The sequence below is a fragment of the Telopea speciosissima genome, chromosome 8, assembly GCF_018873765.1.
Source record: "Telopea speciosissima isolate NSW1024214 ecotype Mountain lineage chromosome 8, Tspe_v1, whole genome shotgun sequence".
Taxonomy (NCBI): domain Eukaryota; kingdom Viridiplantae; phylum Streptophyta; class Magnoliopsida; order Proteales; family Proteaceae; genus Telopea; species Telopea speciosissima.
The window spans coordinates 5,357,069-5,371,867 of record NC_057923.1 but is presented as its reverse complement, the minus strand read 5'-3'; the positions used below and the strand labels follow the sequence as shown (position 1 = coordinate 5,371,867).

At 38.3% G+C, this 14,799-nt stretch overlaps 1 protein-coding gene across 2 annotated transcripts in view; it reads left to right on the top strand.

The window, feature by feature from the left end:
* Positions 1-14,799, top strand: part of LOC122671220 (protein TPLATE-like) — a 21,955-nt gene extending 7,156 nt beyond the window's left edge. Inside the window, exons 2-7 of one of the 2 annotated variants that reach the window (XM_043868331.1) lie at positions 359-955; positions 4,968-5,329; positions 9,779-10,082; positions 11,119-11,241; positions 13,192-13,647; positions 13,977-14,799. In XM_043868331.1, coding sequence (XP_043724266.1) covers positions 359-955; positions 4,968-5,329; positions 9,779-10,082; positions 11,119-11,241; positions 13,192-13,647; positions 13,977-14,519 — 2,385 coding nt within the window. In that variant the 3' untranslated portion in view covers positions 14,520-14,799. Of the gene's footprint in view, positions 1-358; positions 956-4,967; positions 5,330-9,778; positions 10,083-11,118; positions 11,242-13,191; positions 13,648-13,976 lie in introns of those variants that run through there. The other variant, XM_043868332.1, reaches the window with a different exon arrangement.

Sequence of the window (14,799 nt, the reverse complement as noted above, 5' to 3'; positions counted from 1 at the left end):
TGTGAAGCTCTATAATCTATATTAATAAGAACTTGTACTCCTATATCTTTTGTTGGCTCAGTTTTGTAGTGGAACTGCTTATTTTCTTAAAACTTCTTTTGAAAGTTGTCACTTTATGCTCTGTTCAATTTTTCTTAGTCTCGTCTGCCAAGAGAAAAGAGAAGAAAATAAACACCGAAAACACTTTCTGCAAGGTTTCATGAGCACTGCTTGATGTGTAGACCACAATCTATCTTCTGGACGTCAAAGCTTTCAATCTGAAGTACTAAACAAGTGGTTAATGCTTGTTATGGTTACTGCTTACAGTTGATGCTTGAGATATGAGTATGACCAGATATCACACTTTTTATGCTTGCAGATTTCGTTGTTCAAGAGGTTGCTTCTTATGGTCAGAAACTTAAGGGCAGAATCAGATCGTATGCACGCTCTAGCATGTATATGTCGTACAGCTCTTTGTGTTGATCTCTTTGCAAAGGAAAGTGTCAGAAGAGGACAGAAACCCCTCGCTGGTACTGATATTGCTTCACTTTTTGAGGAAGTGAGGATAAAAGATGACCTTAACAGTGTCACTAGTAAAAGCTTATTTCGAGAGGAGCTAGTTGCTTCGCTAGTAGAAAGTTGTTTTCAGTTGTCTCTTCCATTGCCTGAGCAAAAGAATTCAGGTACTGAGAGCAGAGTCATTGGAGCTTTGGCTTATGGTACTGGTTATGGTGCATTAAACTGGACGGAGCCAGCTCTGGAGGTAGTGGAAGTTTGTAGACCTTGCGTTAAATGGGACTGTGAGGGGCGGAGTTATGCCATAGACTGTTATTTGAAGTTACTTGTTAGATTATGCCATATCTATGATACCAGAGGAGGTGTTAAAAGGGTTAAAGACGGGGCTTCTCAGGATCAGATTCTCAACGAGACAAGATTACAAAATTTGCAACGTGAACTGGTTAAAGATCTGCATGAGGTTTGTAAGCTCTTCCCTTGGTCTCTCTCTCTCTCTCTCTCTCTCTCTATCTTGAGGTATTAAATACATGAAAATTGCCTTCTTTGTTAATAATTGTGGACATTTTTCAAAAGTTTGTTTTGGTTTTCATTGAGTCCAATTTGTAAATACAGTGTCTGATGCTTACATTGTGGTATTTTAAGTTGGAAATGAAATTAGGCTAAATTAATGATTTCACTACACTTCCATCACTTATGTAACTCCCATACAAGATATGTTAAGTGTATTGGCCTTGTCATTTTTCTTTGTAAACTTGTTCAAAGGACAATTTTGCATTCTTACCGTTCTTCTAGTGGATAATTTTTAAATGAAGAGTAGGAAATTACTAAGAAACAGATGAACGACTTCTCTAAGGCAGTGTTCAGTTGATCAAAAATTTCTAGAAAAGAAAAGAGTGGGGATATGAAATGAAAAGAAGACAAAGGAAGAAAAGGAAAAATTGACATTTCATTATGTGTGTTTAATCGGAAGAAAAACAACATTCTAAATTTTCTGAAAGATTAAATTTCCCTCTTTTCGTTTTTTCCTTAAACCCCCTGAAAATACAAAAGAAAGGTCATTATTATGTTGAAAAGATCCCCCAAGAACAGATCATTGCCAGAGAGTTGAGATCTTCTCTGTCACCTATGTCAATGTGAAGCTCCTCGCAAGTTGGATGGCTGCATCCCAACTGAGATCATCCACCTCTGAGCACTTCTGCTGTTGCTTCTTCCAGTAGCTTTCTCAGATGGGGGATGGTAGTTGGCTTGTGAAACATCAAAGACAAAGAATCAATTTAGCCATGCTTGTAAGTGCTGCCTCCAGTCTGGAGTTGATGCTGGTTAATATCCGTGCTTGCTGTTATGTGGCTTTTACTTTTGTTGAGATATAGAGAGGGAGAGAGACAGATTCATATGAAACCGGGAATTTAAGCAAATTGCCACTGTTGAGAGACAGCAGTAGGAGGGGTGGGAAGGAAGAAAGAGGGATTATGGAGCTCCTTCCATGAGCCATTGCTGTTGCATTGCAGGGACTCTCAGGGCAGGGTTTTTTTTTTTTTTGGAAGAAATGGAGAAATCTCATGATCAATTGAACTGTCAGAAATCCTTTTTTCTGAGCAAACGAACAGCAGGAAATTGAAGTGTTCTTCTGGGTAGTGGACGAGCCTTGGTGCAACGGTTAAGTTGCGCTATTGCAACTTGTTGGTTGCGGGTTCAAAACTTGGAAACAACCTCTCCTGCGAAGCAGGGGGTAAGGCTGCGTACACTTGCCCCATCCAGACCCTGCAGTAGTGGGAGCCTCGTGCACTGGGACACTCATATATGAAGTTTTCTTGTGGATCTTTTCAGATTTTCCGCTTAAACATTCTGTTTTGCCCAAAGTCTGGCCAACTGAAAACTGCTTAAGTTGTATGCCTCGGAGCTCGGGTGTGGGTGTAAACTGTAAAGTAGAGGCATATGTCTTGGAGTCTGATCCGTCTAGCTGTGAAACCATGGGGTATGGAATTTGACTCAGATGGACATGCCTCCTACATATTAGTGTATGGGCATGTAATTCATAACTAAAAAGGGCCTACCCAGTGCACGAGTCTCCTGCCACTGCAGGGTCTGGGGAGGGTCATAATGTTCGCAGAGAGGCTATTTCCCGACTCGAACCCGCAACCAATAGCTCGCAATGGAGCAACCTTGCCATTGTACCAAGGCAGATCTAGATGCATTTATCATTTGTATAGAAAACTGAAATTTAGCAACTAATGTGCAATTCTGAACTTGCAACATGATATCAAGGAATTCGAAATGTCACAATTTCCTAAAAATCTATGTTGTTCAAGGTTAAAAGAGCAGCATCATGTGTAATAGATTTCCTTGCTTTGTACTGTGTGCATGCATAAGTAATGGGCATGTACCATCAAAACAAATCCAGAATAGATGGGTTATGGACATGGAACTAAATCTTGGTCGAAACTGACTGAAATCTGCAAGTTTTCTCTGTTTTGGGCCTTGCCGAAACAAAACCCAGGGAAGCCCAGGGTTGAAACCCAGTGTCGAAACCTCGAAACAAGATCTGGCACATCTCGATTTTGGCCTGACCGAAACCAGGTCCAAAACCGAGACCTCGATCCTTGGTTATGGATATTGTTTCCTACATGAGTAGTTTCGGTAAAATGAAGGTTCCACTGTTCCAGGTATCACAGATCCTGTTGCATCTGTAGCATATGTATCCATTTGTATAGCTTTTGTTGATGAAGACAAATCTCTGTTTCGAGTAGCATGAAAACTTGGTTTTGAAGGTCCACTGGTGACTTAATTAAGGATGCAGTTATATTTGAGTTGTTACTTATGATGTGACTGTACATCAAAGTGAGAAACTGAAACCAGGGCCTTTAGAGGGGAAAAGAAACAGAGTGACGGGAGGGGAAAAACAAAGAGTAGGAATACATCATAGAAAGACTTTGAGTCCTGCTATAACAATAATATGCAAACCTAGTTTGTTTACATCATGAAGGATATACAACCCAGAAAATTCTCTCTTCTTTTTTTTTTTTTTTGGGGGGGGGGGGGGCTGCTGTTACTTTTACATTCTCTTCCTGATATTTCATCCATAAGCTCTCATCTGTTTCCTAAAATTATGTTGTTTGATAATGATGAGAAGTGTACTTTTAATTGTTTTCTGGTACGTCTTCCTATGAATTGGATTGTTTTCATTGGTCACTTTTTTAAGGTTCAATTATTCTGCTTCCCCCTTAAGTGTGGTGATTGTTCTACTTTTTCACCTCGTTGATTCTTGACTGCATTGCTTGAGAAGCTTTACGCCTTATTTACCTTACTAATGCTTTAGTTCGGTAAATAGATCCCTCTACTGGGGGAATTTTTTTAAAACAATAATTATATACTTTTTGATAGGCTAAGGAAGAAATTTTTATCTAACAACAATTAATATATTTTTTCTCATCTACTGAAATCTAATCTTTTGGGATTTTCTGGCCTCTATATTAAGGGGCAGGATAGAATGATCCCCATATTTAGGACCTAAAGTACTCCTCTTATTAACTTTGTAATTAGTTGAATTAGGATTGTGTATGCAATTTTCACCACTTCATCTTTTCACTTATGCACAGCTTGCCTTTTAAAGGCTTTCAAGCCTTCATCCCAATCATGTAAGTTCATATCCTTTTTCATTGCTCTCTTCTCTATTTATCATTATGAGACAAAAGGATCTAAACTTGCAATGAACACATGGATATCCCTTAAACTTGCAATGAATGCATGGATCTGAACGCATTGGTTAGGTGAAATGGAAGATTCTCAAAAAAGGAAGGGTCCATTAAAAAATTTAAACTGTTAAAACGATCCAAAAACGCTTCAAACTAGTCTGGTCTGCCAAAATCCCTACAATACTCTGTTGTTTCACTTATCTAAAATCCTCCTGAACTTGGAGAGATGTGAGTCTTGAGCACCATTAGCCCAAAAGCATTTCTCCAGTTGTGTCCTCAACTTGTGGAATAACTGATCTTAAGGGATTAAAAGACAGAATGTTAAGAGTACCTTGAGTTTGGATTTGAAAGGTTAAATCTATCATTTCATTGTCGAAACAGCTATCCAAGGGAAATTTGGCTGATCGAGTCCTTATTCGTTCTTCTTATCAACAGATGTCTTGACTGATCAAGAGATGAATGAAAGAAATATGAGTAAAATGACTGAAAATGCCCCTTTACAGATTTGAACACATAAATAATAAGGGCTCCTTCGTTTGTGAGTTGGGGGCATTTTCCATCTAGGAAAATTTGGGGACCATGCTGACCTTCTCTTTGGAGGGGTTCGGAGATAGCATTTCCATTTAATTTTGTGAATCTTTCTTGTTTTAAGGTGTTTTGCTTTCCTATGTTATTCTTATTTGATTTTATTGCCAATTTATCTCTTTGTCAAGTCATTGGAATTATAATGATTATTGTATCTTTCATTATTTTCCTTATATGTCTTTGCTCCCTTGTCAGATGAACACACCTAGGATATGTGCCCGGCTTATTTGGGCTGTTGCAGAGCACATTGATCTGGAAGGTCTGGATCCACTCCTAGCTGATGACCCTGATGATCCATTGAACATTATTGTTGCAAATATCCACAAAGTCTTGTTCAGTGTAGATTCATCTGCAACTACATCAAATAGGCTTCAGGATGTGCAGGCAGTTCTTTTATGTGCTCAACGTTTGGGGTCACGTCATCCTAGGGCAGGGCAGCTTTTGACTAAAGACCTAGAGGATTTCAAAAATAATGGCCTTGCTGATTCAGTAAACAAGCATCAGTGCCGTCTTCTATTGCAGAGAATTAAATATGCCACAAGTCATCCTGAAAGCAGGTATGCATTTTGTGCAGACTTTATTTACATATTCCATTTACTTATTTTGATGGGAGAAACAAACAAAACTTCTGCCTAGTCATTCTCTGCATATTCTCTTTAAGTCTTGTTAGGAGAACTGTGTCAGTGGAGGCTGTCTGTTGTGCTGACATATTTAATACATTGAGGAGCACAATTTCAAATATACTGTGTTTTCTGTAGTTTAAAACTATTGGCTCATTATGTGATTAAACTGTTTAACACTTGCATGATAACATGCAATGTATTCTTCTGTTATCACAGTCAAAAGGGTGCCACTTTCTGAAGCTTGATTTTGCTGTTCACCTATTTTGATGGTCATGTCAAACAAATCCATGTCTGCTAGTAGTGTAATAGCATCATAATTGGATGGTCTGGTTGATCAAATTATGGCTTCATCTGGGGCACACTATTGATGAAGAATGAATTGAGCTATTGGATGTAGTGAACTATAAATTATTTTGTATTGTCCAACCTTGTATGTTTGCTCCTGCTTTCGGAAACAAGTTCATGCTTTTATTTGGGAACAACTTCATCACATCAAATGACCTACAGATAAGGGACTGACTGAACTGGCAAAAGGAGCTTACTTGTTCTTCCTATCATTGTACTTTTGGAGGCATCCTCACTCGTCAAAAAGCTACTAGTTAAAACTCTAACTGCTTCATCAAGTTATTCAGTCAATTAAGTAGATTTTGGTTGAACTTGAAGTCTTGAACCCAAGATGAACAGTAGTCCTCAAGGATTTAAGCTTAGTTTCCATAGAAGAAAAGAGCAAACCAGTGCACAAGGCTCCCACTACTGCTTAGTTTCCATAGAAGCAACTCTACTAAATAAAGCTTCCCAGGGATTTTTGCTAATTACTGAATTTTGAAGTAGAAAATGTATCCCATAAATTATCTAGAAGCCAAGGATAGAATAAAAACTTACAGAAAGAGCCATTAGCCATTGGGTTGCAGATCTGATGCAGGCAGGGACCACCCAAAATAGCCTGGAGGTAATGGGTTCCAGTAATGGAAACTAGGCACTGATTAATTGAAAGAAATAGGTAGCAGAAACTAACAAGGGATTCTGGAAAAAATACAGAAACCAGATGTAGGGTTTAATGGAGAACTTATATCTCAAGAAAAAATAAGTAATCAATGGGGCTGAAGTCCCTGCTCAAGTGGACCATGGGACCTAAAGAACCTTGTGGTTCTGTTAGGACAAAGTTCTTAGACCTTTGAGTCAGTCTATTTTAGACCAGCTGTGCCTTCTGGACATAGTCTGATTTCTGAATAGAGAAGCAAAATATGGAAGTCAAAAGCAAAGGATGACAGGAACTTAGATAAAATATTAGGAATTGATGGATCTGATCTAGAATGATTTGTGAACAAAATTTGATTAGAAAACAAAGATAACTTGAGTTTTAGATCAGATTAATAGCAGGAAAGTAAAAGCAAGAAACGAAAACATAAGAGATTGAAAAGTAGAAGAAGAAACAACAAATTAGAAAAGGAGCATTTAAGAGAGAATTGAAAGGGAGAAGCACTATAAGAACGGAAGATTAGGAAGAATATTAAGAGCATGCATTCGGACCTATGCTTAGTGGAACATATCCTGTCCATTCATTTTGGCTTCTTAGAATGCTCCTGCATTAAGAACTTTCTCCAAGTTTATATCTGCCACTCCAAATTAACCTGGTCAGTGCCCTTTTTGTCCTCCCTACCCATCCAAGTCAGTTTTCAAGCTATTCAATTCATATTGAAGAGTCTGCTGCCAACTCGTCAAAGAACTTTAAGTTTTGCCACCTGCAACTCTCACTTCTTGGTTTCAGCAATGAAGTTCTTCCAGAAGCTTTCTGGTTGTTTCCTTCTCGTCTACTGGTTGTCAAAATAGAAAACCTTTAGTTTTAGTTGCTTAAAAAGAAAAGGAAAAAAAAAAGGGAGAGAAAAATATGTCGTGGACTCGCATAGTTTGTTACTGTAATGAGATCAGAACCTAACCAGCCAGAAAACAAAGAGAAAGAAGAAGATGATAGACCGAGAAAGGGAAGAAGGTTGTGCGATAGATCAGAATGGTCTACCACCAACAACCACTTATTATACATATTACCAGATTATAATAATAAAGAAAATCAAACTCTAACTTAGCTAATCCTAGCTGATCCTAATCACACAAGGAAACTACATCTAATTACAATAGGAAAGTCTAACTAACAATCATTGCTAAGAAAATACCACCCCACGCCCCACGGTATAGAGGTCTATGGACACCCATAGACCTCCAACCGATATACATATACACTCTAACAGTTGCTTCAACTCCAATCGAAGAACTTTGAGTTTTGCTACCTGCAACTCTCACTTCTTGGTTTCAGCAATAAAGTTCTTATTTTCCATAAATTTTCTGGTCGTTTCCTTCTCTTCTACTGGTTGTCAGATTAGAAAACCTTTAGTTTTAGTTGTTTAAAAAGAAAAGGGAGGAAAAAGAGAAAAATACTAGAGATCAATTCAGCATGCAGGAACAATTTGCTCCAATATCAGATTGTTGGCAGTTGGTTATGATTTTCACTGAATATTGGTTTAAAGGTTAAAGTTGGGTGCTTATGGTTTATTCAAAGGTTTTTGGATGAAATTAGGGCGAGAAATTATGGTGACTAAAAAGAAGATTTTCTTCCAATGTGAGGATAAACTTTAATTCTCCCGCTCCCCTCCGTAAGGGGGGCTGCGGGCTGCTCTTTTGGCCTTGTCTTGCGTCTTATTTGTGTGTGTGTAAGGGGATCTTCTGGTTCAGTGTTCAGGGGTTTAGTTACTCTGTGATGGGGTTGTGGCCTTTAGTCGCCATATTTGTGTTTTGGCTTGTTTCTTTGCTGTTTTTGGGCTTTCCCTTTTTTTTGGTGGTTGTGGTTGGGGTTGGGGGGGGGGGGGGGGGTTGGTACTTTGGTTGCTCTGTTGGTGTGGGTTTGCGATTGTGATTGTGTGTGTGAGTGTCTCACACATAAGCAACAGCAAAAGAAAAAGGCCCCATTAACTTGTGAGGTAGCCAATTAAAAGAGGCCTTTATGTAGTATGGCTTTCATCTCCAACTATGACTCAAAAGGTAATGTAGATGAACCTACTTATAGAATATTAGACTGTTCCCCACCAATATTTTGCCTATAACTCCCAAATCACATCAGAATCCTATGAACTTGGGATAAAAAATGCAGGCTAGTTTTTCCAATGTCCCAGAGCTAGATGACAGAGACGAGGTCTAGGGAAAGGTGAGACAATAGCCTATTGATCAACTCAAACAAACTGCAGGACCTGACGTTCAACGCAAGGTCTAATTTCAGTCCCCCCCCCCCCCCCCAAAAAAAAAAATAAATAAATAAAAATTGTAAGTGCTTAAAGATGAGTTTAAGGTTTCATTAAATTACAAGCATGCCATTTCACTAGTAATGAAACCTGGTGGCATTTTTTTGTAATTTTTGTTCACTTCGAACTCACTTTTAAGGCACACATACCGCTTGGTTTGAGTTGAAACTTGATCAGTGAGATGAGTGTGAGGCCCTCTTTCACATGGGCCCATCCATTCTGCTGCATGGAAAGTTGGTTCTGTTGATGAAAGGTCATCATCTCTGTTACATTTAACAGCCCTTACCCATTATGATGACAAATAGAGGTATTTTGAATATCTCAAATAATAAATAAATATAAATCCTGTGGGTGTCTTTCGCCTCCCAGCATTTTTTTTGTAGCCTAGAAAATGGTGGTGCCCAAGCGGGTCAATAGGGAACTTGACCCCCCTTTTTTGTCTTTTTGTCAGTGGAACTTTTCCTTACGTTTGTGCTCCATTTCAATTTTGAATGGGCTGCAAGGATGGAGGACCTATTATACTGAATGCCATAAACAGTATGACCACTAGGACATGTGCACATGACATAAGGTTTTAACTAATGGAATTGAAACATCAAGTTCTATACGTAAATATATTAGGATGATCCTGATGTGTCTTATCATATTCATTCTTTTCCTTTTCAACATATATAACAAATCACACATGAAGCTTATTTACAGAATGCATCCAATATCGTCCTTGTATAAGAGCAGGCTGGTAAAAGAACCTGAACCACATTATTATCATCAGCTTTAGAGCTGAAAACATTGACTCTTTTTTTGAGACTCTCGGAACTTAAATTCTGTAAGTTTGAAACTGGGTAGTTGTAGTGTTCATTTTGGGAATTGAACATGAGAGTTTCTCATTGAGTCTCTCTTGGAAATGATTTGTTTATTGAATTAGTTGTAATGTTTTTAATTTTTATTTAAAGTCTTGTTAGTGATAATTTTATTGCTTGCCAAAGATTTGAAGTCCTTGGTATTATTAGCTTGTGTTTTAAAGCTCAACTGTTTTGGAGGCTTGGTATCTCTTTTCATGCATCACTTTTACATAATCATGTGCCATTTTCAGGTGGGCTGGAGTTAGTGAAAGTAGAGGAGATTACCCCTTTAGCCACCACAAACTTACTGTTCAGTTTTATGAAGCATCTGCAGCTCAAGACAGAAAGTTGGAAGGACTGGTCCACAAGGCCATCCAAGAGCTTTGGAGACCTGATCCTAGTGAATTAACTCTTCTTCTAACAAAAGGTGTTGACTCTACTTCCATCAAGGTACCTCCAAGTGTATATACATTGACAGGAAGCAGTGATCCTTGCTACGTTGAAGCGTATCATTTGACTGATTCAACCGATGGAAGGATCACCCTGCATCTAAAGGTTAGGTCTCTTTTTAACTGAATTGAAATCTGGATTCTTTCATGAATCCTTTGAGCTATGACTTTAGGATCTTATCATCAGACATTATAAAACACAGAAATGAGAATATTATACTGTCGGATATACTAAATATCGGGAATTTATTTCACATTCGTACTTTCTATTGCTGTTCTGTGTAAAAAGTGTCAATCAGATTTGTTCTGTGTAAAATGCCAAGTGTTTATGAAGCTCGTATAGGAGCTGAAATCATGATAAAAAAATCTGAAAAAGGAGCTCGTGTCCAGCTCATATTTTAACGTTTAGCCTTCTGCCTACATTTGGTCTGGAGAAACAGTCTAGCTTCTTTTGCTTAGGCACAGGAGAATTGTTCAAATAAAATTTATCCTGGGTCTTATCTTTAATTTTAATTTATAAGATAATTAGTGAAAGTATTGAATAATGGATGAATCAGTCAAGATGAATAAACTAGATAGGGTGGGAGAATATGGGAATAAGTTTCATTCCACAGAATCATCTGAGGAAAGGTAAGTAACTCAATGTGATCATAGTTATGTATTGTCTTGGATTTGTTTGACACTAAAAGAAGGTACAGGTTGAGGCACCCTGTCCCTCACCCTTTGCTGTCTGGGAGAGACACACAAACACACACTCTCTTATGCACCATGTTGACACATGCACTCGTCATTTCAGCTAACAGCCTTTTTTGTGTTCCAAAAATTATGACCTGAACCTTATAAAATGAGAGCCAATTTTCAATCGTCTGCATTTTTCTTATGCCTTTTTGACTCTCGCGTATTAAGGATGGACATTGTTGCTCAATACATCATAGCTGATGATATTATTATTGCTTATGATATGACTTTTCTGCCCTCCAGTGGAGTATGGTTTCTAGATTGAAATATTCAGTTGTAGCATGGTTGTGTTAAATCTTCCATTGAAGTTGGTTCATGTTGTGGTCTGGTTATCCTTGTGTAAACAAGTGCTCTCGGTTAAGTGGGATAAACTACAACTATTCTGACCAGTGAACATGTTGCAGGTTTTAAATTTGACCGAGCTGGAACTTAATAGAGTTGATATACGAGTCGGGCTATCTGGTGCACTATATTTTATGAATGGATCTCCTCAAGCGGTGCGGCAGTTGCGTAATCTTGTTTCTCAGGTTCTATTTCAGTATCTCACATTGAATACTCGTTAAATTATAATTCTTTGTGCCCTTTTCTGTTTCTCCTTATGGAAATCTTTAAAGTTACCCTATCATTTATATTAGGAAATTTATTGCAGTATTTATCTTTATACTTTCAGTACCTAGACCTTCTTACTCTTTATTCCTTCAATATTGTAAGTCTTGCTCTCCGCATGAAAACCAAGAAGATGTTTATTCCTTCAATAGTATAAGTCCTGCTCTCCCCATGAAAAACCAAGAATATGCTTTGAATTACACTGGTGAGACCATGATTTTCTTCAGCTCTGAAGGGGGGTTTAGATGTTGTCTGCCCTATTGATTTCAAAAGTTTTTGTATACACTCTAACTTCACCAAATGACGGACTTTTTTTGGGGGTGGAGGGGATTTTTGACTCTAAGAAGTCAACTTTTGGACAATAGAAAAAGAAGGGATTTAATCAAAATACATGCTGAGCCATATCACTGAGGTTGGCCTGTAGCCCATCAAGAGGCTCATTCAAGCCACCCATCCTACTCAGCTTATCAAGATTGCCATCATGAAAAACAATTCCATAATAAAGCTAAAAGTTTTTAGATACACAATGATATATGCATGGACAAAGATTTCGTAATTTATCAAGGATCACTGAATAATGAAAACTGTTATTTTTTATACAAAATTTAATCCCATTAGTGTATAAGATTAAAAAAGGGAGAAGGGAAGAAAGTAGAAATGAGAGAACAGTATGAACTATTTGAAATTAAAGTCAACTTGATTGATGACATTAACTAGTCGAGGCTGCCAGTTATCTACCTTATTTGTGTCTGCTCTAAAATTTTCCCTTTGTATAAAAAATTCCAAAATTTTTAAAGACAGAAGAGGAAAATTCTGATATAATGAAAGCTTAATTTGACTGACCAATCACGTTGGTTGAGATTTTGAAATAAAATAGTGAAAGAATAGTCTTAGAAAGAGGAGATAGATTTAGGACTTTAAAATGGTTTATTTTGTCTACTTTGACTAGTTCATTAGCCTCTATTAGTTTACTATAAATAGACTCAGGGCTGTAGATGTAGAAATTTGCTAAAAATGGGAATGAGAGAGTGGAGGTGGTACTCCCGTTGTTTGTTTGTTTGTTTAAATTTGTTTTAGATCATAGATCAAGGAGTTGTTGTGGAGAAACAAATGAGAAAGTGGGCACGGTTATTGCCTTATGAGCTAGTGGGAGCCAAGGGGCTTTATAGTATCTTTGCCTTTCTCTTTTTAAACCCCTCCTTTTTGTACCTTGTGCACCTTGTGGCCACCCATGCTGGCTTCTGTGAATGAGCAAAGATTGAACAATTGAGGTGGAGATAGAGGGTCGTAGTTTAGAAAGACCTGCTCCAGAGATATGAGGTGCAATGGAGTAGCAAGGATTATCCTCGAAAGTTAAAAGCGGAATCATGCTGTCCCATTCGATGGAGCCCTTGCTATACCGCTCTTGGTTGAGACTTTTGATTTCTTTAACCAATGCTTTTTATACTTATTATAAAAAATATGTGATAAGGCTGTGTACATTTGCCCCTCCCAGGCCCTGCAGTGGAAAGGATGCACTGGGATGCTCTCATAAAAAATATGTGATAAGTTTCACTTTACTTTGTACAGAGAAGATGGTCTTCTTTTGACGGATATTTCTTAGCTTAAATCATCTCCCTGCTTATGATCTTCAAAATCTTGCATTTTAATAAAAGCTGTTGATTAGTCTATATGATCACACTTGGCAAAATTAGTTCTTCAGATAGTTCTTCCTAAATATATAAGGTATCTTTAATAGGCAGGAGGTTACCCTATTCCTTAGCACGTGTACCCGCACTTTCTTTCCCTGTTTCTTCCCGTAACTTAGTTTTCTTTCTTCTACTTTCATGATGAGGTTTTATGGTCCATTTACTTGATGTTCTTGTTTCTAGGATCCAGTGCTTTGCAGTGTGACTGGGGGAGTTTCCCACTTTGAGAGATGTGCCCTTTGGGTTCAAGTTTTGCACTACCCTTTCTATGGAAGTGCTGCAGGAGAGTATGGTGACGGAGATTATGCTGAAGAAGACACACAAATCATGAGGCAGAAGAGGAGTTTAAAACCAGAACTTGGAGATCCTGTAGTCTTGAGGTGTCAGCCGTATGTGATTCCACTAACTGATCTCCTTTTGCCACACAAAATCTCACCTGTTGAATATTTCCGCTTATGGCCTAGTTTACCGGCTATACTTGAGTACTCTGGTGCATATACGTATGAAGGAAGTGGTTTCAGGGCTACCGCTGCACAGCAATATGGCGCTTCTCCTTTTCTTAGTGGACTAAAATCCCTTTCCTCTAAGCCTTTCCATAGAGTTTGCTCACATGTACTCCGAACAGTGGCTGGGTTTCAAGTAAGTTCAACCATTCTTTCATGATGCCTGGAGTTCGAATATCTTTGGATATTTTCCCTTTCTGATGCTAATTTATGTGAAATGGTTTCAAAATCATTCTTTTGTCAGTCCATACCTCCAGTGTTTAGTGACATTTTCTTTAGGTCTATTCTCCATGGGGAATTTGTTCTTGAGATTCTTCTACACCCCTTGTGAGGCAGGAAGTTTTTATTTTTTTTTCCCTCAGCCTACAAAGATTTGATTTCTACTCTACATTTGGTCCATTTGGACCTTTCTCTTGAATTGTCGATACCTATCTTGTTAATTGGCTACTTATTATTTTGGAACAGTTATGTTTTGCTGCCAAGACTTGGTTTGGTGGCTTCTTGGGTATGATGATATTTGGTGCTAGTGAGGTGAGCAGAAATGTGGATCTGGGAGACGAGACAACAACAATGATGTGCAAATTTGTGGTCCGAGGCTCCGATGCATCAATCATAAAGGAGATTGGATCCGATATACAGGGGTGGTTAGATGACATTACAGATGGGGGTGTGGAATACATGCCGGAAGATGAAGTCAAATTGGCTGCAGTTGAGAGGCTGAGGATCTCAATGGAACGGATAGCGTTGCTCAAGGCTGCTCAACCACCACCAAAACATTCAAAACCTGATGAAGAAGAAGAGGAGGAAGAGGAGGAAGAGGAGGAAACTGATGAGATACAGAACAAGAGTAAGGAAAAGAAAGAAAATGGTGAAGAAGATGGTAAACAGAAAGGGCCTTCAACCCTATCGAAGTTGACGGCTGAGGAAGCTGAGCATCGTGCACTTCAGGCAGCAGTTCTGCAGGAATGGCATATGCTTTGCAAAGAGAGAGTGACAAAAGTTCACTGATTGTACTCACAGTTCTTCAGGTTTGGCTTTCTACTCTTGTAAGCTGATTCTCTTTTTCGTTTGGAAGTAGTGCAATAGGGACGGAATGTGTGATCATGGAGTTGCATTTCATTTCTCCGTTTACTTTTTTTTTGTATCCTTTGTACTGTTTTTTGGGTGTCCTTCCTCTTCCCCCACCCCCTAAGTTTTACTTATACTTCTTTTTGGTTCTATTGTACATCATGTAACAGTTTGGTACTTTGCTTTTAATTGAGAAATTTGTCGAGTCTCTATATTGTTT